The sequence below is a fragment of the Jaculus jaculus genome, chromosome 4, assembly GCF_020740685.1.
Source record: "Jaculus jaculus isolate mJacJac1 chromosome 4, mJacJac1.mat.Y.cur, whole genome shotgun sequence".
In the NCBI taxonomy this organism is placed as follows: Eukaryota; Metazoa; Chordata; class Mammalia; order Rodentia; family Dipodidae; genus Jaculus; species Jaculus jaculus.
Window position 1 is genome coordinate 49,439,906 of NC_059105.1, and position 27,086 is coordinate 49,466,991.

Below are 27,086 nucleotides of genomic sequence, written 5' to 3' on the forward strand. Positions count from 1 at the left end.
TGAAATGATGCAATGCTGAGATGTGTGTTTCACCTTAAGTCCCCTTTAGAGTTCTAATTATTACAAACAATAATTTGTTTTTTTTTTTTTACAAACAACAGTTTGCTGTGATGAGCCCAATGTTCAATATGTTTGTAAACAAGTTTTCATTTACCAATCATGCGATTGCTCCAGGTCTGAGAAAGCGCATTTAATGTGTGCGCACCTTGTGTCAGGCACCTAGGTGAATACAAACAATGTGCTCTTGAAGTGAGGATGCTGCTTTGCACTGCAATGGTGATCTCACAAGTGAATGTGCATTCTGTATAATCTACTTAGATGGATAAAACGCTAGCTCAGTTGCATTTGCATCCTCAGGAAAAATACTAACAGCAATGTTTAGTGGCACTCTAGACTGTTTAATACAACTAAGGATTTAGGAGCCTCGGTTGTCACAGGCCCCTCAACTGTGGTGAGCTTGCTCTGAGCCTTTAACTGGCACATTACCGTGGCTGCCAGTGAGGCCTTTGGGATCTGCTAACAGGCAGGGAGCTGTGAACACGTAAACATCCTCAATGCTCTCACCACACAGCAAGAGTCTTCCAGAAAATTTTTTTTTTTTTTTCTCGTTTTTCGAGGTAAGTTCTCACTCTGGTCCAGGCTGACCTGGAATTCACTATGTAGTCTCAGGGTGGCCTTGAACTCATGGCAATCCTCCTACCTCTGCCTCCCGAGTGCTGGGATTAAAGGCGTGCGCCACCACACCCGGCTTGTAGAGTTCTATCTTGATGGGAAATAGGGCACTGAAGGAAGAGGAGCAACTTGGGCCAGGACATGTGAGCAAAGATTTAGAAGAAAATAAAATAATAAACGAAAAAATAAAACAATCTTAACAATCTTTCTTTAGTAAGTATAGCTAACCTACAAAAGCCAACTAACCTGACAGACAAGTCCTTTCATATTTTCAAACCACCTTTTTATTTTTATTTAGAGTTTATTCTAGAGTTTCTCTTCCTATGTTTAGTCACAGAGGTATGGGTCAAACCCAACCTTGTTTAACTCAATACAAGATTGAGTGACTGAAGAACCAGCACCCTGACACAGCCCTTCTTTAACCAAGCACTTCAAAATCTCCGCCCTTCCTTTGTAGAGCCAGAAGCTGAAGGCCACTGCGCTGTCCACAGTCACAGCTCAGTTTAGCTAGGGAAATACTTTTCATTCCAGCTGTTAGCTCACCTTGAAGAACTTCCATGGGGAGGACAGTCCACGCATTTTCCAGGTAGGAAATGTAAATATAGCGAGCTGTGTTGCAGGCCAGGCCAATGTACAAAACCCTGAAACAAGCAAAGGAAAACAAATCAAATATAAACCATGAATTTTACTTAGTTTCTCCCTTCTGTAAACCATCTATGATTGACAGATGTGTTGCCAACTTAGCAGGAAGAAAGCTAAAGGATAGTTAACCTTAGCCTTGGAAGGAAGAAGAAGACTGCTGTGAACGTATTTGCCCTCAGCCTTTTCCAGATGCTCAATGTGAAAGCGAGCGTCACCCTTCCTGAAACTTAATCAGCAGCAGAGCCCATGCTTTTTTCTAAGGTAGTCTGGGCACAGTGCCAACTATAATGACATCGTTGGCTTCCTGCCAGGTGGCTGTAGGGCAAGAATGCCTGGGAATGCCACTTCATGATGATGAAGGGTGGGTAGGAGAAAAATGAGAACATAGAAACATGGATGTGGTTTTGCATATAAAACCTAGGTAACCAAACAGTTTTACAAGACTTCAATACCAGTGAATGATGAATAATGAGCTATTTGGAAATCAACTATATTTTTCTATCAATTCAGTTGATTGTTTCATTATTTTAAAAAGTAACCATGGGGGACTGGGGAGGGGGCTCATGGGTAAAGTGTTTGCTATGCAAGCAGGAGGACCTGAGGTGGGACTCCCCACAACCCACCTAATAGTTGGGCTTAGCAGCATGTGCCTATAATTCCAAAGGTGGGGAGGTAGAGGCAGGAGGATCTTAGGGCTGTTTAGGCTAGCTCATCTAGCCAAATAGGGGAGACTGTCTCAAAAAAATACAGTGCAAAGTTACTAAGGAAGATATCCAACACTGACTTCTAGTATCCACACATGCATACACACACAAACACACATCTACACACACACATGTCAACATGCAAACACACACATGTGCACACACACATACCATACCACTACACATGCAAAAAATTATCCATGATCTCATATTCTTACAAAAAGGAAAAACATAGTAATTTCTTGATTTCCCCCACCTGTACCACTACCACCACTAAAAACATAAGTCAAAACCAAACACTGCACCAAGTGTAATGCTGTAATTCCTTTCATGAGGACCTAACTCTACAGGTTGGCTTGGAAGAGATGGGGCTCCTGCCCAGTACAAAATACAGCCTGATGACAGGTTTTTCTCTCTTTCTCCCTCTTCCCTCCTTCTTTCCCTCTCTCCTTCCTTCCTTCTCTTTCCCTCATTTCTCTCAATTGTTTTCTATTTTCTGTTCATTTTTCTAACCTAATGCTTTGTTTTCTGAATTCAAGGGGACGAAACCCCAACAGTCAAAGAAAGAAATCCACATGACCATCAGTGACCTTTTCTTAATCTTGCTCAACGCTAATTTTGCATTTCTCTAAATGCTGCCTCTTTTTCCAACTCTGAATCAAGGAAAGAAAATGCTCTCGTGTCCCCAGCTGGCACTGATTCTAAGTAACAAGGAAAAGGCAGAAGTTGGGGGGGGGGCCTGAGGAGGTCCTCCATAAAGTGCTTTTGAGAAAGGCTAGGTCTTCCAGGTCTAAGAGGTGAGGCCCTGAAAAGACACCAAACTGCTGACTCCTTTGTGTTGGACATTTGGCCCCAACGAGGAACTACAAGCCTGTGTTCGCAGCTGTCCGCTCGGTAGTGCTGTGTTAGGTAGGCACTAGAGAACTAACATATCCACGCATGACATTAGAGGGTGTTCATAAAATGGAGTTTGTAATGCTTTTCTAGATCATCTTCTGGACATTCTTCTTGCTTAATGCAGAGCTGATCTTCTAGGTCCTAGAATACTCCTAGACACTGAAGTCTAGAATACAATAATATTCTGAAAAAAATGCTTTTCAGTGAGAAACAGATGCCAATCAAAGTCCACAGTGATAGTAACTTTCATCACTTTCCTGTGTCATAACAGGAGTAAGAAATATAAGCAGACAAGAAAGAGGCAATTTTAGAAACTTGCAAGAAGGTCACAATCTAAGTAATGATGGAGAGAGAAGTGAATTTTTCCCATCTAGACCCATTCTAGAAAATACTCCTTATGATAAGGGTATGAGTACCAAGGGAAATCTAAACAGGATTACCCAACAATGCTCAGATACTTAATCTACATTTGATTAAGAAAGGAGGAGTGCCTATAAAATTTCAATTTATTACACAACCTTAGTTCCTACTATTAGCAGCTTTAAGAAATAGACACAATTAATTGTGAAGTCATCCTGGAATTCCTAGTACAGTTTGGGTAAGCTAATGCCCTACTTTTCTAAATTTGAATGCCACCTAAGAGCCATACAAAAGCATAAGAAACATGAATTTTATTAGGAGGCATTTACTGACATACCACTATGTACTACACTAGACACCCTCCTGGAAGGAAATCCTCCTTGTCTTCAAAGAGAAAGCTACATAAGTAGGTTAAATAAGATATGCTAAAGAGATATGCACAGTGTTATTGCAGAACAAAGGGTCACAGACACCTGCACAAAGAGGGAAAACACCACAGGCAACAGGAAGAGTGAACACAGGTTACCAAAGCCTGAAGAGACTGAGTTGGAAAGCTACAAAGAGGATCACAGCCTAAGGATGGATAGGGAGACAGGTGATTTTTTTTTCTAGTTCAGACCTATCTAGAAATGACTTGAGACAACAAGCGGTTTGCACAGCAAGGGCGCTCTAGGCCGGCTCATCCTACACTGCACACTGGATTCTGTCCATGTGCTTTTCTACGGTCTCAAAGAACAAATACAGAGTTGTTCCTGTGCTTCAGAAAAGTAAATCCTGTCTGATTCTAGACTCATGGTTTTCCATCCTAATGGAATCATTACCTGGGTTTCTGTTTTTGGTTAGAAGTAATAATGTTCTAGCTAAGCTGGTATTCAGTATTGCTCCTAACTTTTAAAAATATTTTTATTTGTTTATTTGAGCGAGAGAGACAGAGTGAAAGTGGCAAACAGAGTGTGAATGCAGGTACACCAGGGCCTTCTGCCACTGTAAACAAACTCCAGAAGCATGTGCCACTTTGTGCATCTGGCTTGATGTGAGTACTGGGGAATGTGAGTACTGGGCAGTGAGGCCTTGCAAACAAGCATCTTTAAATTGAGGAGCCATCTCTCCAGCACTGGGCCTACATTTTTATTCTCTTCAGAGGTGTGATATGAGTAAACCATACAGCTGGTCAAACTTTTTTCTAAAGGCACATGAAAGTGTTACCACAACTATACTGGCTAGTAGAGACAGACTTAAGAAGAGCACTTGCTTCAGGAGTCACTTCTGCCATCTGAAAGCACATGTCTTGTAGTGGAGATGTTCATAGCCAAGTTGCTGCAAAATAAAATTCTATTACAAAATATTTTCTTTGCAGCCTACCTAATACAACACTATACCTAGCTCCAGCCCATGTAAAGGTCAAAGTGACCACTAGCCCCTTGTCCTCACTCACTTACCCCTGTATCCTTCAGATCTTGCTCAGCTCCATGTCATACAAGGTCCCTATGATCACAGCACCATGTGCCTCAGCACATGACTCCTCAGCTGTAACCATAGGCTATAGGCTGACTGCCTTCTCCATGCAGGCTGAGGACTTTGATATTACAGTAGCACAGTTTTATTCTTAGTTCCTGACACACTGCAGGCACTTGATAAATATTCATGAATAGCAGGAAATACCAATTAACAAATATTTGTTGAACACATTTTGTGCTAAGTGGTGGGATATATTCCATGGCAAATGATATATAAATACTCATTATGCGAGCCAGTGGGATGGCTTAGTGGTTAAGGCACTTGCTGCAAAGCCTAAGGACCCATATTCAACTCTCCAATCCCACATAAGCTACATGCACAGGGTGATACAAGCACACAAGTTCACTCATGTGACCATATGGCGCACATGTCTAGAGTTCAACTGCAATGACTGGAGGCCCTGGTACACCAATTCTCTCCTCTCTAACAAAAATATTCATTATGCACATATTTCTACCTATAATTGTGTGTACGTATTTCAAATAGCTAGTCATGGTTTAAGAATAAGTGATGAGTTCATGAAAGAATAAATTGACTTCTTCCTACACATAAGTTTACAAAACAGATGCCCAGTTTTGGCAGCATGTTTGACTAATGCACGTGACTATGCTCAAAGGCAGGTACCGCAGCACGGGCATGTGAACATGCAAATAATTCAGAGAACAGCTGACTAGTATTTGCATCTTAGGACATCCTGAAGCCTATGCAATGGAAGCCAGGACATGTGCAAAACCAGATAACAGGGCTCTACTCACCACAGGCCTATTTCAACAAAAGACAGAGTTAGTAACACATTAGCCACAAAGTTCAAAGAGTCAGCAGCCTTCCTATAGGAGTCCTGAAGGGGATTGCCAAGAAAAGTCCCTGGGGGCCACCAAGTTTCTATCACCAAACAGGTACCACTGGACACGGATGCATCCTTGTAGAACAGAGCCTGAAAACCACATTGTGTCAGAAGAGAATGAAGGAGAAACAACAGTCTCCCTCAGTGTGTGTTTTTCATTTCTACTGTCTGTGCTAGAACAAGAAAATAAAAATAAGTTTGAGTCTCTCCTGTCTTAAACCATTCTTTCCTTTGCTTCAGCTCTTTCTTCTCCAAATGACAAGCTAAGCTGCAGTGAAAAAGTCTAGGAGCCATCAGCAAGACTACCTCTATGCTAGTTCCTGGAATTATTTACATTTTCATTGCTCTTTTAATTTATCTGTACCTTTTCTTAGGTCGTGTATATGTATATACATATATATTAAGAATGTTCAAAACCAAATAGAACCTTTCTTAATGGAACCTGAGTACTAGGACAATATAATGTGCTATTATTTTACTATACTTTCCAGTTAGGGAAAGTTCAAATGATCATATACACATACAAAATTTTGTTAAGACCTTTTTCCTGATATGACCAGATATACCCATCCTGTATAGATGCTGTAACTTCCAGAGAAGAACTACAGATATTTTGGCATAGCAATTAACTTTTAAAAAGCATCAGGACACCAGGCATGGTGGCATTCGCCTTTAATCCCAGTACTCGGGAGGCAGAGATAGGAGGATCACCATGAGTTCGAGGCCAGCCTGAGACTCCATAGTGAATTCCAAGTCAGCCTGGGCCAGAGTGAGACCCTATCTCGAAAACCCAGAAAAAAAAAACAAAAAGCAACAGGAGTTTTGGTTGACTTTAACTTAAATTTGAGAGAACTGGACAAGTTCATTGAAATTCAGGGTAAGAAATATTATGACCAAATCCAAAGGAAATAATACTAGCACTATTTTGTTTGTTTTTTATTTATTTATTTGAGAGTGACAGACAGAGAGAAAGAGGCAGATAGAGAGAGAGAATGGGCACGCCAGGGCCTCCACCCACTGCAGACAAACTCCAGACGCGTGTGCCCCCTTGTGCATCTGGCTAACATGGGTCCTGGGGAATGGAGCCTCGAACCGGGGTCCTTAGGCTTCACAGGCAGGCACTTAACCAATAAGCCATCTCTCCGGCCCACTTTTTTTTTTTTTTTTTTTGACAAGACCATGGTAGGAGTGAATACAACATTTTAAGAGATGAGAGAGAGAGAGACCTGGATAAAATGATGCAGAAGAAATCTGAGGGACCTGGACACACTAAGCTGCAAGGACATTCAAGACAGTGAACAGCCTTTTCTGTAGAGTAGGTAGGCCCAATGTAAGACAGGAGCAGCAAGTACAGCAAAGGTTGCTCTCTTAGCTAGCTCACTCTCTCTCTCTTTTATTTTAGCTGACTTTGACCCTAGAAGTACCTGGGACCTCCAGCATCTGCGAAGGCCAGCCTACCTCCAAAGGAACAGAACTAATAACATAAGGTTCTGATCACATCATTTGCGTCCTGGTTAAAGCTACACCTTGAGGCTACTTGCTGGACTTTTCAGTTAGACACTACATGGTCTGTCTGGCTTCAGCCACTCTCAGTCAGGTATTCTGCCACTTCAACTGAGAGTCCCAAGTGATACACCATGGATGTCTTGTTAGGAGCAAGTTCTACATGACTGACAGCAGCCAATCAAAGGAGGCAACCATCTGTCACGAGTGGTAAGTGGGTGTAGGGGGGAGGGAGAAAACAACACTTGGGTCAAGCCAGATTCATAAGACTGCCACAACCCATGCCACCAATGTGTTGCATTCTTGGGGCTTGAAACCTGAGTTGGAGGTGTCAGCAGGTCTGGTATCTTCTGTCTTCTCTTATGGCATCATTAGGTCTCCTATAACCTAATCTCCTCTTCTCATGACAACATCGGTCATGGCAGATTAGGGTCCCTTCTAATGCCCTTATGTGAACTTAACCACCTCTGTTTAAAACTGTTTTTTTTTTAATTCAATGTACTTATTTGCAAGCAGAGAGAGACAGAGAGAATGGGTGCACCAGGGTCTCCAACTGCTACAAATGAACTCCAGAGACATGTACCACTTTTTGCATCCAGCTCCATGTGGATACTAGGGAATTGAACCAGGATTGTTGTTAGGCTTTGCAGGCACATGCCTTAACCACTGAACCATCTCTCCAGCCGTTAACCACCTCTTTAAAGACCCTAACTCCAATAGAGCCACACTCTGAAGTTCTGGGCATCAGCATCTCAATGTGCATTTTCAGAGGACACAATCTGGCAATAAAGATGATATCTATATCCTCTAGTCACTTACAATTCAAACATGCAGAAAACTTTCACAGAGGATGACAGAGGTTTCCTCAGAAGCTCCTAACTGCATGGTCTAGGTCATGCGACGGGTCCTCTGTGACAGCTTCCCAGGCCTCCGCAGTCACGTTGAAGCTGGGTGTTCGGGGAGGACTGGTAGTGCTTTGTACAACCTAATCCAGCCATATTTACTTTATCTGAGGGATAGCTATTGACTTTTCCACCAGTTGCTACAGAACAAAAGGCTTGTGCAAACAGTGCTAATTGGTGTGCTTTCTCACAGGGCAGCACAGCAGGGCACACGCTCACTGCCCTCTGGCTGAGCTGGAGGAATTCATGGCACAGACATACTTGAAGGGGGCTTTCCTAACATGTGCCCACAACTGCTTTGAATAGACTGTAAGAGTCCTGAAAGGATCTAATTGGAATTTCCAGTAAAAAGCATATAGTGTTGTATAAATGTGTAAACTACCTTTAAATACAATTCAGGTCTTCCAGAAAGAGCAGCCCCATCCTTTACAAAGTCAGCCTGAGCTAGTGTGGAGAGGTAAGATTTTTGGGGGGGTCCCATCGTCCAATAAGGTCAACTGAACGAAGCAGTCTGTAAGTTCCAACACTGCTGTCACAAATCACATCCCCCATCAGTAGCTGGACTGACTGTTGTCACCGCCTGGCTTGGATGAGTTTGCATGAGCAACTCTGGGCACACAGTTGCGGGTCAGCAATTTGAAGTCTGAGCATTGGGGCAAAGGACAAGGTTGGACAGGGAGAGGGAAAGTCTGATGGTGACTGTGCACACACCAAAGCTAACCAAAGTGGAAAGTTAAAATACTCGTGTGGGAAGTAAAAGAAGGCCAGCATCACCTCCAGGCTTCTGCTTCACAGAGACAAGGAGGGAGAGATCTGAGATAGGGAATGGGACCACAAGTATGCTTGACCCCTGATGGTCATGGTGGCGGTAACAGCCTTATTCTATTTCCTTCTGTGAGGTTAGTCTCTGGGTGGGATACAAGCAGTGTTGGTGCGGTTTCACAAGACACTGCTGTGTATTCAAATTAAGGAAGCTGGATTAATGCTTGTGTTGGTCCTGGAAGACAGCTGGCATTTTAAACTTTCACAAATCATTGAGAAGACCAGGGTAAAAGCGAAGTAGAAAAGCAAATTCCATTTAGCAGCTGTCCAATATCCTAGATCACAAAAGACACGTATCTAGAAGCAAATGTGTGTATTAGAAGATGAAATGAGGGCTGGAGAGATGGCTTAGCGGTTAAGCGCTTGCCTGTGAAGCCTAAGGACCCTGGTTCGAGGCTCGGTTCCCCAGGTCCCACGTTAGCCAGATGCACAAGGGGGCGCACGCGTCTGGAGTTCGTTTGCAGAGGCTGGAAGCCCTGGCGCGCCCATTCTGTCTCTCTCCCTCTGTCTTTCTTTCTGTGTCTATCGCTCTCAAATAAATAAATAAAAAATTAAAAAAAAAAAACTTTTAGAAGATGAAATGAGCCAAAAGGCCGTTCCTGCCCAAGTGGCCCCAGAAACCACAGGCATCTGTGCTGAGGCAGGATAGAGAGAGAACAAGGGTCCTTATTGCATTCAGGTCTTTCAACTCTGCCCAGACCCATCCATCAAGCTGTACTTACAGCACTGCAAAGTGTCTCTTAGGCCAAGATTTCAAATCCTTCCATATTTCTCTCAAAAATCAGCTTCAATGCACGACCCATTTTCATTAACAAGGAGGGTCTAATGGGAGGGGGTAGATTACAGATGAGCCTAAATAATGGTACCAAACTGCCTGTATTTACTGAAAAGAAAACTAATAAATTAAATTTAAAAAATGCCAAAAAATATCAGCTTCAAAAGGCCAAAAAGCCACACAGTCAGGTTTCTAGTAGTAATGGTCCCACTTCTCAGTGCCAACTTTATAGTTGCAGTCAGGTTTGCATTGCTGGCAGAAAACACCCAACCAAGAGAAGCTTGGAGGGGGGGGGGGGACAAAAGGTGTATTTTGGCTTATAGACTCGAAGGGAAGCTCCATGATGGCAGGGGCAAACGATGGCATGAGCAGAGGGTGGACATCACCTCCTGGCCAACATCAGATAGACAACAGCAACAGCAGAGTGTGCCAAACACTGGCAAGAGGAAGCTGGCTATAACACCCATAAGCCTGCCCCCAACAATATACTGCATCTAGGAGGATTTAATTCCTAAATTGCCATCATCTGGGCATAAAGCATTCAGAACACCTAAGTTTATGGGGGACACCTGAATCAAACCACCACATAGGCTGAGGAGAGGCCCCCCCCCAACACACGCAGATCATGTTGCATCAATCAGTCCTGCTGTCCTCCAGAGCCCTGGGGAAGTGCATCTCAGGTGGGCTCACTCAGCAGGGTATGGGAACAGTCCATGCTTGTTCCTTTCCTTGGTCCCTCATGCTTTTCCATGTGACCCACTGGGAAGACTCTTAACCACCAGATCCCAGTCTGGGTTTGAGGTCACTTCCCTCTCTTTCTTTCTTCAACTTCAGTTAGCTCTCAGGCTTAATTAATTGTAATCCCTCTCCTACTGTTGAACACCTTTATCCACTGAGCTACTTCCCAGCCTCTAGTAAACTTTTATGACAAGAACTTTGGTCTATTATTTGGAATGGAGAACTATAACTGAATGGATTTTGTTCATGCCATTCCTGTCACATTGAGGGAGGAAGCATCAACTTCAGTGTTCTCTGACTCCCTCTGGCACCATGCCCATCATTTATACTAACATTTCTATCATGTTCCCCAATTTTTTTTTACACTTTTCTAACTTAGTATGTATCTCATTTATTTCTGCTAATGATTTTCTGAAGTAAGAAGGCTCAGGGCTATTATTGATCCTAATAGCTGAGGCAATCGAACTCCTGAAAGGTCACAGCACCAAATGAACTGCAGAACTAGTCGACTTGGCCTTCTATATCTAATCCCAGCCCTCCCTAAATCACACGCCTTATAAAAATTTAAAAGGTGCCATTTTATACAGGTGCGCACACACCCATGAAGACTCTATCTTAAAATTCTGTTTCATGAACATGTGCTATAATGGTCTACCTATATTTGAAACAGATTAGATTTCTAACAAACTCTCATTCACCCATCCAAGAATAATACAATTAAGAACAAGAAAATCGTCACAGTAGTCAGCAGTAACTTATTAATCACAATGAGATAGTAATGACACCAACCCTCACCTATTATGACAATACCAATAGTAGTGTCTGTTAAGTATAAAAGACCAGGGAGGTTGGGCTGAGGTGTCGCTCTTCTCTCAGAAAGGTGGATTCTGGAAAATCACAGAAAAATCTGTCTCCTGAGCTTGCACGGTGAATCTGGCTGAAAAACGTGCATGTTACTAGGAATGTGTCCACATGTAGGAACAGGAAGATGTGTCATTGCCTGGCTCACTCCCGCAGTGCTGAGCCCTGAGTCCCTCTACTGGCATCCTATGGCTGTAAGGAAGCCTGTACCAACGTTAGGCTCTCCTCCTTCTGACTCTGTTGAGAGGGGAAGATGATCAGTTTGCTCTGGTGCAATAAGAAGATATACCTGGGTGGCTTAGACAACAGCAGACATTTATTTCTCAGTTTTGGAGCCTAGAAATCTGAGAGAACAGTTTGAACATGGTTGTGTTTGGTGGCAGTTACCTTATGAGTTTGCAGATGGATACATATTTGTGGTATTCTCACATGATAAGCCATGGGGTAGAGAAAAAGAGAGGGAGGAAAGGAAGGGCAGCAAGTGAGTGTGTGTGTGTGTGTGTGTATGCATGTGTGTGCGTGTATGTATGTGTGTGAGAGAGAGACAGAATAGGTGTGTTAGAGCCTTCAGCTATGGCAAATGAACTCCAGATGCATGTGACTGTGCATCTGACTGATGGGAGTACTGGGGAATCGAACTTGGGTCCTTAGGCTTTACAGGCAAGCACCTTAACTACTAAGCAATCTCTTCAGTCCAACCCAAGCAGTCTTTTAAATGATCTTTTTTACTGATACAGAGAAGGTATTTAACAAATCCTGCATCTGTTCATGATGAAACATGTCTATGGTATACACATTCTTTGTCTGTCTCTCTCCTCTTTCAAATAAATAAAAACATTTTAAAAAGTAAAGAAACTTGATACATATATGCAATATGAATTCTACTAACATGTAAAGAAAAATGCAATTATGAAATTTTCAGGAAAATTGATGATTGAAAAAAAATTATATCAAGTGAGGAAACCTAAGCACAGAAAGACAAATGTCCTATGTTTCTGTCATATGCAAATCTTAGCTTAGAATCATTATATATGTGTGTTTATGTAGAAGTGAGTGTGTGTGGATGCTGAAAAACTAGAAAGTGGTCCTTACTCTGAGGGGGGTCCTTACGCTGAAGAGAAGGGAAGGCAGCAGAACTTACATGACGTGAAAGTCAAAGAGGAAATACTGGTGTTGGCACATAAGTGGAGATGGGACTAGAGAGATGGTTAGAGAGGAAGGGACAAGAGCCGGGTCCACCAAAACTAAATATGTGTAAAGAAAAAATATATAAAAGAAAGAAAATTTGGAACACACAAAGGCAGAGATCAGTTCATGTCTTCTCTGTTCCAGTGCAGTGCTCATGCTTGCAGAGCCCTTGGCTCCTTTGCTGGCCTGTCGTTCTTCCCACTCCTAGGACATTCGTTCTTGGTCTCTAGTCTATGTGCCCCAGACTATCACTGGGGGAAAGAAGCTCTATTCAGCATTATGTTCAAATGCCATTTTTTCAGAGCACCTCTTAGTCTCCTCACTCCAGGTCCACTGCCTGTCTCAGGTACTTTGGGATCCTGTTCACCTCAGTAGAACACATTATTAGTCCATGAGGCCACTCTGCCCATCTCATTCACCCACTATATATCCACACAGGCCTATCATCAAGTGTGTGCTTAACAAATACTTGTTCAAGGAGTGAACTAAAAATAATTGCACTTACTATATGCTATGCTTCAAAAGCAATGCAGTGGGGATAGAGAGGTGGCTTAGCAGAAAAGTTACTTGCCTAATGACCTGGGTTTGATTTCCCAGTACTTACATAAGCCAAATGCACAAAGTGGCCCATGCACCTGGAGTTTGTCTGCAGTGGCTAGAGGCCCTGGTGCTCTCATATTCTCCCCCCCCCCACCTCTCTGCTTGCAAATATGTAAAGTATTTTTTAAATAACAAAAGAAAAACAATGCTATGGAATTAGGTACAATTATCACTCCCATTTTACCAATGAGGAAGCTGAAACCACAAAAACCATTGACTTATCCAAGGTCAGTAACAGATCTGAATTAAGTACATACACGTATCCACACACAGAGACACGCTGAGACAGAGACAGAAAGACAGGAAAGAGGAGGAAGGGAGAGATTGATTATAGGGACACTTGTAAAAAGAAGAAAGGAGGGCTAGAGAGATGACTTAGCAGTTACAGCACTTGCCTTCAAAGCCAAAGGACCCAGGTTCAATTCCCCAGGACTCATAAGCTAGATGTACAAGGTAGTACATGTGTCTGGAGTTCATTTTCAGGGCTAGGGGTCCTGGCATACCAATTTTCTCTCTCTACCTGCTTTTCTCTCTCTCTCTCTCTCTCTAATTAACAAGTAAAAAAATACTTCAATAAAGAAGAAAGAAAACAGGATAGCTAATTCACTGTCCAAACCTGGCTTAGGAAGAAGGCTGGCGTCAAGCCTAGGTCAATTAATTTTCCTTTCTCTCTCCTCCTAAATTGAATGGAATGTCTGGTCAGTGGTGATAACCCAGGACCACTGGCTAACACCCCATCAGTAAGCATTCCTCAGCACCCCCACAGCATGAAAGAGCATGGGCCAACATTACAGAACCGAGAAGGACGTAACCAAAAGGTCATTCTTCCTCTTGATAATGTTATAGCTTCAATGTATGTTATTTTAAAGGACAGAAAGCCAGCTACTAACAGTTTGCCTTTTATAGACTGCTATCCAAACATGTTTTCCACACAAAGAAGCCTAGGAGTATTGCTTTGTCTTTCAGGCTGGAAAGCCTTTTACTAGATATATTACAAAGTAAGTGTCTAAGGAAATATCTTTTCTTTTTTGCTAAAGGATCCCCCGAAATTATGTAATTGCAACTTATTACATATTTTCATGGATATGCAAAAATCTAATTAGGTAAATTACTTAGGCTTTTGACTTGTATAATAAGAAGACAGTAAGTTGATAGCAAATAACTCAAGACAACTGACAGCTGCATGTAGACACCTACGGAGCAACACAACTCACGATGTCCAGGGCAGCACTTACTTTACTTTCATACCTGGCCTGTCTCTCCTAGCCTCTCCCCACTCCAGTTGATCAGACCTCTTACATGCTAGACAAGTATTTTCCCACTGTAGCCACAGCCTTCATTTTGTAAAGAAGTATTATAATTACAGCTCAAATCAGAGTTGTTGGCTATGGTGTAATATTATTAATAGATATTATGACTCATATAGTTTTTAAAGATAATGACATAAAGCCAACTGCCAAGTATAATTATATAAAGTATATTTTTAATCATTTGTGTTTACACTATTTAGGGATGATGTATACACTGCACATATTATGAATTTTAAAAACCCTTGCTATTTTAATATATTTGAATGAGTATATCTCTTTAAAACACACCCAGCTATAATTATTTGAAACCATATTCATGTCTGTACTAGGATAATTACTTTGGTTCCCTATAAGTAGACATGGTGTTCAAGGAAAAGAACCCAGAAAATATCTACTACCAAGACATGGAAAATTATGGTTTTCCATGCCTTCTTAAAGAAAACACCATTACAAAGTACAGGTCATCTTTGCTCCTCCTTACTGTTCTTTGTTCCTTTCTCTTTATGTCTTGTCCAAAAAGCCAAGTCCAATGAGACTACAGAATGTATATTGCTTCTCCTAAGTTAATATTTTTCTAAATATGTTGCTGTAACCATAAAAATGTTTTTTTTTTAATTTTTTATTTATTTATTTATTTGAGAGCGACAGAAACAGAGAGAAAGACAGATAGAGGGAGAGAGCGAGAATGGGTGCGCCAGGGCTTCCAGCCTCTGCAAATGAACTCCAGACGCGTGCGCCCCCTTGTGCATCTGGCTAACGTGGGACCTGGGGAACCGAGCCTCGAACCGGGGTCCTTAGGCTTCGCAGGCAAGCGCTTAACCGCTAAGCCATCTCTCCAGCCCCATAAAAATGTTTAACTTAAATTTTGTGGTTAAAATCTACATAAATGCACCAAAATTTCGGTCATTCTGAAACTTCCGCTTTTCTTCCCCAGTTAACATATTTTTGGAGCTTTCCATGCTGGTATATTGTTTTATTTTATTACTTGTAACTACTGTAAAAGTCTTCTTATGGGGCTGGAGAGATGGTTTAGCGGTTAAGCACTAGCCTGTGAAGCCTAAGGACCCTGGTTCGAGGCTCGGTTCCCCAGGTCCCACATTAGCCAGATGCACAAGGGGGCGCATGCGTCTGGAATTCGTTTGCAGTGGCTGGAAGCCCTGGCACGCCCATTCTCTCTCCCCCTCTATCTGTTCTTTCTCTCTGTGCCTGTTGCTCTCAAATAAATAAATAAAAATTGAAGAAAAAAAAATTTAAAAACAAAGTCATCTTATGACTGACTATACCAGATTGAATATACTCATTCCATTTTACACTGTAGGAAAACTAGAACAAGCACAAAAGCATAACTGTATGTAATTTCTGCATATGCATAAGTGTTCCTCTGGGTAAGTTTTTACTTTAAAATATAATTTTCAAGCCACTGGGAATATCCAACTTGAGATGGCCATAGACTGTGAAGTTGTGCTCCACTGTGACTGTCCAGGTAAGGAATGTGCGGAGCAGGCTGCCCTTTGGCCCAGCGCACACCCTCACCACCACTTTGGTCTGTGAGACGGTGGTAGTCTGTAGCCACACACATTACAATAGCATGTAACAGTCCTGCCAACTGTGAACACCTCACTCCATGCAACCACTGACACTGGCACACTAGTGATTTGAAAATCCTGGATTCATTTATACTTCCTTGAAACAATGGCCTTTTGTTCCACATGAATAGCTCAATTACAAGTAGTGCTGTTATTAATAAGCCAGCCTGGTAGCTAGGGTATAATATGGGAATGTATTTCTTTGCAAAGATATTGTTTCAAGAGACTAAGAGACTCTAAAAGCCTAATTATTCCCTTTCAACCCCTGATCATAAATTCATCTGTTTTTAAGACTCTGCAGTTAACAGCTTAGTAATGTGAATATATACTTGAAATAGCTCTAAGAGGCTTTTCCTGTACAAGTGGGTATCAACATCTCTGAAGGAAAAATGGGAAAGGAGTAGGAAAATAGAAATCTACCCACACACAAATAATAATGCCTATAATTAGAATTATGCTGTATGTAAGCAATTACAGATTATAGCTTATGGACTGAGACTTTAAGAAATGGCATTAAGGAGCCGGGCGTGGTGGTGCACGCCTTTAATCCCAGCACTCGGGAGGCAGAGGTAGGAGGATTGCCATGAGTTCAAGGTCACCCTGAGATGACAGAGTTAATTCCAGGTCATCCTGGACCAGAGTGAGACCCTACCTCGAAAAACCAAAAAGAAATGGCACTAAGGAGTATATAAATAGTTGGCCTTTTACATGGCTTCTGTTTTTTTTTAATTACCAGATGTGTTATTCTCTTACTTTGCTTTTTAGTTGCTATGATATGGACTGCATGCATAAGATAGGGCTCATGTTCTTCCATATATGGAGGACATGAGCAAAAACAATTGAGAATTGCTAAAATTCTAATAAATGCAATGATTTCCAGTTTGCACAAATAAACAAATAAAACCCAAGGGTGATAACCTTGCCCAAACCGCATCTCTCCTTCACACCCAACCACTCATGTCTACAAAGACTGCAGCTGGGCGTGGTGGTGCATGCCTTTTATCTCAGCACTCAGGAGGCAGAGGTAGGAGAATCACCATGAGTTCAAGACCACCCCAAGACTACATACTAAATCTGAGGTCAACCTGGGCTAGAGAGAGACCCTAACTCCAAAAACCAAGAAAAAAAAGCAAAAGAAGATGGCAGACTGAACTTTTGGCTAAAATCAAAATGAACAACAACAACAACAAAATGCTGTTTTCATTTCATGTTCTCTAATAGAAAAGTTCTAATTTGCTCCATTTTATAATACTTGTTGTGTTAATAGGAATTCCACATGAGAATCACCCAAATGCACTAAAAGTTTTATTCTTTGTTATGTCACACCTCCTTTTAAGTTATTTTTACTGTGCTTAGAAATCAGAGCAAGGGAGAATGGAAAAGAAAGAGAAAGACTTCTGATCAGCTTCTTCTGAAACAGGCAGCGCAAACAAAAGGTCTCATTAATGTCGTGAGTGAGGGCTTATGATTATTTTTAGTGGTTCACACAGAGAATGTACCGGGGAGGGGCACATCTCACCCTCTAAAATTCCTGGGTCTTTAAATCTTTCACTACCTAGAATTTGGCTCATTTAAAACTAGAAACTGGGGCTGGGGAGATGGCTCAGCAGTTAAAAATGCCTGCCTGTAAAGCCTAATGACTCAAGTTCGATTCCCCAGTACCCACAGAAAGCCAGATACACAATGTTGCAAATGCCTCTGAAGTTCATTTGCAGTGGCTAAAGGCCCTGATGTTCCTGTTCTCCCCCTCACCACCACTTTCTCACTGTCTCTTTCTGAATGCAAATAAATAAATTAAATATTTAAAACTGAAAAAAATAAAAAATAAAACTAGACTTTGCAGTCTCCTATGACTTTCTAGGCGTTTAACATTGAAACTGAGCTGTAAAGCCAGGGCATCAATGCTAAAGGGTCGGAAACCAAGAACTTGTCCTCTGTGCTCTCAACCATCACAGCCAAATATTTTTCTTTCAAACTCAGACCCCAGTGAGCTAACAAGGCAGATTTTTACTACAGATACATCCTTTGCCACTAAAGCGACCTTTCTGCTGGGCTTCCATGGGAAGTTGGGCCACTGATAATTGGAAACAGGACTCGGCGTGGTTAGTGCCTCTGCTTCCAGCCTTCGGTCACACTGAACACTACCAGGGAGTCAAGAGACCTAGAGGGCTCCTCGAACAACTGGAAGAGATGCCCTACCTCAGTGCACTTTTCCTGATGATAGAATAACTAACGAATTCTTTGGGGTTTATGGCAACTCTGTGATGATTACAGCCCCAAGGGAGGGAAGGCCAAAGCTCAGTGTGGCCCGAGGGACTAAACTTTGTCACAGGATGGGAAATGTTGAGGATCATTTGGCGATGGTAAAAGCAGTATCTCTTTTGAAGAGTGCTGTGTGGCTAGGGTTTTTTAAACTTAATTCACAAAGAACTATTTTTAAGTATTAAAACTCATGACCTTTGATTGATCAAGAGGAAGGTAGGAAAACATTCTTTTCCTGACCCCAGTGTTTAGTACATGTTCTGAAATCTTCTTTGATATCTGCCCACTTAAAACCAAAGACCGTCTGCAAATAGCAGCTCTGTAGTCCTGAGCTTAGTGGGAAATGGAAAAGCCACCTTCCTTCTGACCAGTTACTGAGTACAGGAAGCGTCACCTCTTCCACACTGGCAGCTCAAAATGGTTCTAAAGTAATTCTGCCCATGAAAGGAGATCTGTCTTTTTTTCCCAACTGACTCTGAAAGTGGAATTTCTATGGGAAGGCACCAGGAGAGGAACAAGATACTATGTTCTAAGTCCCTCACCACAGGAAATGAATTCCTTTCGCGTTTATGCATCCAGGCTGGTGATAGGTATGCACTATCCCTGAGAGCACTGAAGAGCCATTACTCATTCTCAGTGTTCCAGGGTTCTGAGGAGCTTCCAGAGGCCCCCAAATTCTAGTCCTTTAAATTGAGCATAACTGCTTTTAAAGAGGACTATCTCAGAAAAGGAGCCTGACACATATTTGAACCTAGTGCTTAGTAAGTAAAATATGTAGCTCATATATTCTCTTTTATGCAAGTAACTTATGAGGCTGGGGACATAACTCAGTCAGGAAAGTGTTTCCCTGTTAAGCATAAGGACCTGAGTAGATCCACAGTACCCACATACAAATGCTGGACATGGTGGCACATGCCGATAATCTCAGTATGGGTCTGATAGCTATGAGAAACAGAATATATCAGAAGATTGGCAGAGAAATATTAACAAAGCTAGCTTCAGATAGATGCTGGTCACTGCAATGAACGTCAACTGTGCTCCATTTAATCTGCCTTCATAAAGAACTGTTAAGGGTAAACTACGAAAAATATGCCTACCTACAGATGACAAAGCTGAGATACTGAAGCCTCTGTAACTCGTGAAAGGCCATTAGGGCCCAAAGGGCAATGTGACTGAGACTGTGACAGTACCAGCCATGTAAAGCTGTCTTTCCTAGCTAAGCACAGGAAGAAGCTGTAATTGCAGCTGGTACTACCTCTCACTCAGGGTATTTAAGTATGTTCTCAGCACATTCCCAGCTTCCAAGTCACGCTGCGTCCCATACAAGAGCGTAGTCATCCACACCACCCCTGCCCATGCCTCTTTGCTTTGAACCTGGCTGTGCCTCCCACCTGCCTCCAGAGAAAGTTCACCTCCCTCATCAAGCGCTGATCTGGCCTTCAATAGCCCTGCCTGCACCCTCCCCCAGCACTTGCCGTACCCATTCCTATTAATCTGGGATTCTCAAAGCCTGGGTAACCATTTAACTAAATTGAACTTGCATGTATCACCATTTTTAGTTTAAATACTATCCAGTAGTACTGGCTCCTCCAGGGCACATATAAGATGATTTCAAATCTACTGTGAAAATTAAGTCTTTAAAACATTTTCATTGTAGTAAAATATTTTCAGGGAAAAAGTAATCCTCCCTTAAGAAATTAGAAGGTAGAAAAATGTTTAACATCCACCATTGTTTCGTTCAGTGTTTTAAAAATTTTTTTTGTTTATTTTTATTTATTTATTTGAGAGCAGCAGACAGACAGAGAAAGAAAGAGGCAGAGAAAGAGAGAATGGATGCGCCAGGGCCTCCAGCCACTGAAAACGAACTCCAGATGCATGTGCTACCTTGTGCATCTGACTTACATGGGTCCTAGGGAATTGAGCCTTGAACTAGGGTCTTTAGGCTTCACAGGCAAGTGCTTAACCACTAAGCCATCTCTCCAGCCCTGTTCTGTGTTTTAATCAAAAGTAGAGTTATTGTATTTCTATGTTACACCTTCACTGTGGTCACTGTCATGAGAATTCTTCCTAAGCCATAAAGGCTGCTGTATAAATCAGCATTTAATTAAGGAAACAAGCACTAACCTGTCTTAATTCAGGACTTGGTTAGAGAGGAGCTGGAAGAACTGAGTTGCTGAGTGGTGGTACACTTAGGGTGGCTGAACCCCTGAAGGTAAAAACCGAAGGGAAGTTTGTACTTGCACGAAACCAAAGATGATCTGACTTCTTATCTATGACTAGGCTAGTTCCCTAGACCTGTTTTTCCATAAACAGCCAGGACCCCTCCTGGAAGGGAGGTCTTTCATAAGACACATTGTGGTTGATCAAGTTCAGCCTCTAGAACTTGGTGGAAGGGCTAGCCTCTTTCTGAGACAGCTCCTAGCCCTAACCACTAGATCTCCCTCTGGTTCAACTGAGCCATTGATAGCCCACCACTATAAGGGGAGGGCAGGGTCTCTGACTGCTTGGGAACTTCCAGCTATGGGGCAGGTTTTCCCTCTGCTGGGTCCGGGCTGGCTCAGCCCAGGCCCAGCAGGGAGGGCCCGCTAGCCCTTACTCTCCACATGGGTTCTTTAGCTCCTCCAGTTCCCCATATGGCAGGAGTTCCTTGCACTTTCTTTTGTTTTTTTTTTGTGTTTTTTTTTGTGTGTGTGTGTGTTTTTTTTTTCCAGGCCTTTCACATGGGATCTCTAGTGACATGGGTGTCTTTCCTTGACTTTTTACTTCCTTCAATAAATATGATAATGTAGTAATTATCCTGCTCAGTCTTCTTTTTAATTCTTTGATTAAAATTAGAAACAAACCTAGGGTTTGGGTGTTCAAGGACTTTCCTGGACCCCTAGCATCCTGTTACAATGCCAGAGTACGGTGGGAGCTTCTGGCAGTCTCTCATGGTCCAGGTGGTAGTGCTGGGAGGAGGTGGTGCCCAGCTCAGGGTCTGGTCATAGATCAGACACAGAAGTCTGCGAGGGCACAGAGACGTCTTGAATTAAAGAGACAGGCTCCCAGGACCATAGTGCAGTGACACATAAAGAGAGACTCTCAGCAAGGTGTGGTGGCACATGCCTCTAATCCCAGCACTCCAGGAGAAGGACAGGTAGGTGAAACGCCCGCCTGAGACTACATAATGAATTCCGGGTCAGCCCAGGCTAGAGCAAGGCCCTACCTGGAAAAAACAAAACAAAACAAAACAAAACAAAATAAAGAGTACTTTCAGAGATGTGTGGCATGCTCTTGATCCTGCAGCTTGGTACCAGGTTACATGCATGGAAATTAAGGCCAGAGAAAGGACCACCTGGAAGGACTGAAGGAACAGTCTGGAAAGTTGATACAAATGTGCACATGAGCTAGAAAGAGGGGAAAATGTCCTGGCTTTCTCCCACCTGCCCTTCATCTGTGGATCTCAGTTGCTGGGTGATTCTCAGTCTCGGGAGCTCAGTGGGAAGCACGCAGCTGGGGTCTGATGCCAGTGGTCTGGGTGCAGCCTGAGCAAGAAGAGCTACACAAACCTTCCTGGTGCATTAGCTGGCTGAAACCACAAAGCTGAGCTCTGTAGAAGATAGGTGTGGGCCTTTATATCAATTTGACAGGACCAAGAACACCCAGTGAGGGATTATGCAGATTAGGCTAGCCTCTGGGTGTGTCTGTGAGGGATGATTGTGGGCAGGCGAGTTGCGATGGGAAGACCCACTTTAGCTGTGGGTGGCAACATCCCAGAAGCCTGGGTCCTGGACCGGAAGCTGTCCAAGCAGTTGCACTGCTCACTTTCGGGCTTCCTCACTGTACTGCATGTGATCAGCTGCCTCTTACTTCCCCACCATGCTGGACTGTAACCTCAAACTGTAAACTGACTCCTGCCCTAACCTCATTTTAAATGGGCACTCTGGTTAAGCAACAAAAAGGTAACTAATACAGTGGAATACCAGAACCTGGGAAACTCGGCCTACAGAAATCAATGCTCTTCCACACTTGTCAAAGGGCAGAGCCAAGAGAGGGAGCAAGTCCAGGAGCAAAAGCAAAACAAACAAACCAAAAAATAAAAAAAGAAAGAAAGAAAGAAAAGAAAAACAAACCCACACAAGACAAGTCTCTTGGTGGCCAGCACTAATGGTCACCCCAGCAGCATAAGTCCTTTTTTCCCCCAGCATATTCCTCTAGTGTGCACATGGTCATGTGTATATCTTCCTGGCCCTGCACCTTGCTATCTGTTCCAGGGAGTCCTGTAGTAGGGACCTCAGAGAAGCCTGGTGCCCCTTATTTTTGCATCTTCTTTTATTCCTCGAATTGGCTGGCTAGATCATGTGGATGGATACTTCGCTACCATTAAATAGTAACTGGTAGCTCACAATGGAGATATATAGTTCCTCCCTATAAACAACATTGTATGGCAGAGCGGATGTTAAATGTAAGAATTTCTGAACAAAGTGTATATTGAATAGATGTTCCTGCATTCCTTAAAATTGAAATAAATTTAAATCAAATAACATAAGTACCAGAGGAACATTGGGTAACAATGTCTTGTGAATTTACAAATGATTTATTACAACTTATTTTAGTCACAACCCTACTTAGAGTTGTTGAAATATTCATCAAGGTAAACATACACATAAGGTATATTTATAGCTCTAGTTAATCATCCTTACATAAATATGACTAGAAATACACTTGCTGTAAACTCCAAAGTCTTATGATTCCAAATAAAAAAAGAACTGGGTTTTTTTTGTGTAAATATTAAGTTTGATCCTGTTTACCTAAGAAAGTCACTTTCCAGAGAAGGACAAAATCCAAGGTCAAAATCAGAAATCATTTATTTGTGGGTGTATGTGTGCATCTTATCCCGTGAAACACTAGGAAGTGTTAAAAACTAAGTGATTCAAAACTGGATGTGCTACTTTTAAAAACTGTTTGCTGGTGAGAATTCTCCATTCTGATTCTAAAAAGAGAATTGTGAAATCCCATTTCTAACTCCATCGGGATTATTTACAAGCTTTAAGGAAATGCTAGCTCTGAAAACTCCCAGGGATAGGCCACTGCGTACTGAAAAATGGAAAGGAGTAGAGCAGGAGCACAGACATAAAGAATTTCCAAAGAGATCCGAGGAAGATCACTTCCTTGCGTACGCATGGTGTTCTTCCAGTGGAAAGGCGAAGCGGTCAGCACTCTATACGTCCAAACCCCAAAATCTCAACCACCACCACCTGACTGGGTTCCCAAAGTTGTCACCCATAGAAACATCCCTTCTGTCTATGAGAACAAATAAACTAGCACAATTATGGAATCCCCGAGGCTTTGACAGCAACTATGTAACCACAAGAGCCACCTCCTTCCCACTTCACTAAATAAGGGATATGGATACACACACACACACACATACAGGCATGCATGCATGCATGCATGCATACATACATACATACATACATATATTTGGCATAGAAAACCAGAAAAATTAAAGTTATGTGAACTGTATGTGCTTAAGTAATGAGTTAACTGTTATAATCAGGAAGGAAAAACACAGGTGAAAACACATGCAATTATATCAAAAGTGTTTGTTGTCTGCCCTAGCCAGTCCCGCGAGGCCCATGCCTACCCTCCGCTTTGCTTCCACTTTGGGGAGGAGCAACAGGAAGCCTCCCTGTACCCCACGCCCACCCCCCGGCGCCGTGGGCGGCGTGCAGGGCCGCGTTCTTACCTGATGTGGCCTATCAGTTCAATCAGCTTGTGACTAAAGAAGTAGGCCGTCAGCTCGGACACGTGGCTGAGGACGGAGCAGACGCCGAAGAGGGTGGTGGTCCCGTTGAGGTCTTCCAGATGCCAGTAGAGGAAGGTGAACACGAAGCCGTAGCCGAAGCCCATGAACCACGCCACGAAGAGCACGGAGCCGTACTGCACGCTGCACAGCAGCCGGATCAGGTCGCGGAAGCCGAAGGCGCGGCCCGCGGGCGCCTCCTCGGACGACGAGCCCGTGGAGCCGGTGGAGCCGTCCCCCTGCACCGCCGGGATCTCCACCTCCTTGCCCGCGCCCTCGCCCGCTTTGAAGTGGTTGTAGCGGAACCGGAACTGGGTGGCCACGACCAAGGCCAGGGTCATGAGCACGCCGAAGACGATGAAGACGACCTGGTAGTTGCGGTACTCGGGCGCCCTGCAGCCCTGGCCGTCCACCTGCACGTCGCTGTGCGTGTAGTCGATGCCGATGCCCACGCACAGCATGGCCAGCCCCCAGCCCAGCGAGCCCCACATGCGCTGCAGCCCGTAGCGGTCGCGGTGCCGCCCCAGATACTGCAGGGTGACGGTGTCCACGATGGTGACCGAGGAGGCGCTGAAAAACTCCCCGATGATGACCACCACCAAGATCACCAGGAATATCGCTTCCACTTCTTGTTGGTCGTAAACAAGGGTGACTTGGTCGGATGGTACAGATGTGGTGGTGGTGGTGGTGGTGGTGGTGGTGGTGACGACGACGACAGCAGCAGTGGTTGTCAGCCTGGTGACATTTCCTGTGGGCCCCGGGGTCGCCGTGTTCAGGTTCACAATCGCGTCCGCGCTGCGGGTAGTGGTTTCGGCGGGCCGAGGCTGCAGGGTGGGCTCACTCGTTGTGGCTAAAGCTGTTGAAAAGGGATCCGGGTCCGAGATATTGGATGCCACTTCCACCGTGGGTGGCAGGTCCCTTTTCTGCCGCATTTTTGGTGGCGTGGAGAGGAAAGACACAGTGGAAGAATTCACTGGCAGGGTGGTTACCAGGTGACTGACGTTGGTGGGGTGAGCTGTTGGGGGGATCTTTGGTACACATCTCAAGGTAGCGGGTTTGACAAATCCAATGCCCAGGTTGAACAAAACCCAACACAAAAGAGAAAAGAGGAGGACAATTTTGCCTTTTTTGAAACGATCTGCAACGACACCCCAAAAGGGGGCACTGCAGAATTCAATGAAGTATCGAATACCGACCAGAAGTCCGCTCTGGCTGGGTGACATTCCCAACTGTTTGTAATACACAGGCAAAAGTGGGTAGAGGGACCCATAGGCAGAGTAAAAGAAAAAATAAAAAACCTTGGAAATGAGAAGGTCATTGTTTATTTTAACGCAATGCTTCTCTATCCAGTCTATGTCCTCCTCGGGAATGGCAGACGTTTCTGTGGAGGATGGCGTTTCATTGGAAGGGGGGTCTGGTTCTCTAGAAATGCCATTGAAGGGATCAGCAAGCACGTATTTCCTCTTCTGTTCCTCTTCGTCATCAGTTAAGATTGCCACTTTATCATCTGCAGCCATGGCTTACCACCACCACCAAATGGCTGATGACCTTCAAAATTCTCACTGGTGATCTGGAAAGTAAAATGTAAGAGATGGCTTAGTGATGGAAACCACGGCGCATCCACAGACGTTCATCTTCAGGGAGGGGAGGAATTTCAAGATACAGCGGAACTCACAACTGGAGAGAATTCGTACTGCTTACAACCACGCACTCTAGGCAAAGGAAAACGAAATCCTCTTTGTGGTGACTGACTCAGTACATCGCTCAGTGGCAGGTTTAGAGCTCAGATTCGTTCCTGGTCTTTTCAGTGATTTCTATGGAAAATGAACAGGGATTGTCTAAGCCAAATATAAGAAGGTGAAAATTAACACGACTGATAGCTTCTTGCTATTCAAACAAATCTCCTGTGTTGTGAAGTCTAAAATATGTTAGAAAGTAGCTAAAGTAATTTCATTTCCAGATGAAAGCAGCAAGAATTGGATAAACCATGGGAAAGAGCCAGCTGCACTTTTGTGACTACAGCTGGTTGTAGAAACATGACAAGACCTTCCAGCACCAAAGCAGTCCAGTCATCCTCAGGCTGCACCTGTTACTCTACACGCGCACATCCGAATATCAGCAAAATGAGGCGATAACGTCTCTTAAGGGCTGCTGCTCAGTGGTACAGTGTTTGCTTGCCTCATAGGGGACACTGGATTTGGTTTCCAGCACATACATATATACATGCCAATTCAGTCTCCTAACATATATCTATTTTAGAGTATTGAGCACTTACTGTGCCAGATAACTCTTAAAGATCTTTACATGTGTCATCACAGCATGTCTCCTGTTCAGTGCATTTTAAAGATGAGAAAAAGAACAGCTGGCAAGTTGAACTAATCAGAGAGCCAGAATTTGAACTCTGCCATTATGGCTTCAATACATATGCTCTCAGAAGCTATCTCAAATGTCAAACACCACATTTGAGACAATGAATCTAAAGAAAGGAGGTGTTTCTATAGGAAGGATTAGCAATATTTCATTTTTGTTTTTGTTTTTCGAGGTAGGGTCTCACTGTAGTCCAGGCTGACTCAGAATTCACTATGTAGTTTCAGGGTGGCCTCAAACTCACAGAGACCCTCCTACCACTGCCTTCCGAGTCCTGGGATTAAAGGCATGCACCAACGTGCCTGGCTAAGATTAGTAATATTTCAGTGGTATAAATGTGTAGGAACTGTACTGCATTCTATAATTTTCCTTTCTTCTATTATAGAAATTATTTAAACAATCAAAAAGTCTTGCTTTGGGCTGAAGCGATGGCTTAGTGGTTAAGGCATTTGCCTGAAAAGCCTAAGGATCCAGGTTCAATTTCCCAATACCCATGTAAGCCAGATGCACAAGGGGGCACATCCATCTAGAGTTTGTTTGCAGTGGACGGATGCCCTGGCATGCCCATTCTCTCTTTCTATCTGCCTCTCTCTCTCTCACTCTCAAAATGGATAAACAAAATTTAAAAATAAAGTCTTGCTTTGTATCCAACTTTGCATGATCTAGTTGTAATGAATATAGTCTGATGCTAAGAGGTATGCACGTTAAATACCATAATATCAATTTAATTTTGTCATGATCTTTTTTCCC

The 27,086-nt window shown here is 43.2% G+C and overlaps 1 protein-coding gene across 4 annotated transcripts in view; it reads right to left on the reverse strand.

The window, feature by feature from the left end:
• The window catches only part of Mfsd6 (major facilitator superfamily domain containing 6), a 70,329-nt gene that overhangs the window by 18,005 nt on the left and 25,238 nt on the right, over window positions 1–27,086 (reverse strand). For 3 of the 4 annotated variants that reach the window (XM_045147848.1, XM_045147849.1, XM_045147851.1), the window contains exons 2-3: window positions 23,913–25,539; window positions 1,216–1,313 (exon numbers count right to left, since the gene is read on the reverse strand). In XM_045147848.1, the coding sequence (XP_045003783.1) occupies window positions 1,216–1,313; window positions 23,913–25,486 (1,672 nt within the window). In that variant the 5' untranslated portion in view covers window positions 25,487–25,539. Of the gene's footprint in view, window positions 1–1,215; window positions 1,314–23,912; window positions 25,540–25,644; window positions 25,753–27,086 lie in introns of those variants that run through there. The other variant, XM_045147850.1, reaches the window with a different exon arrangement.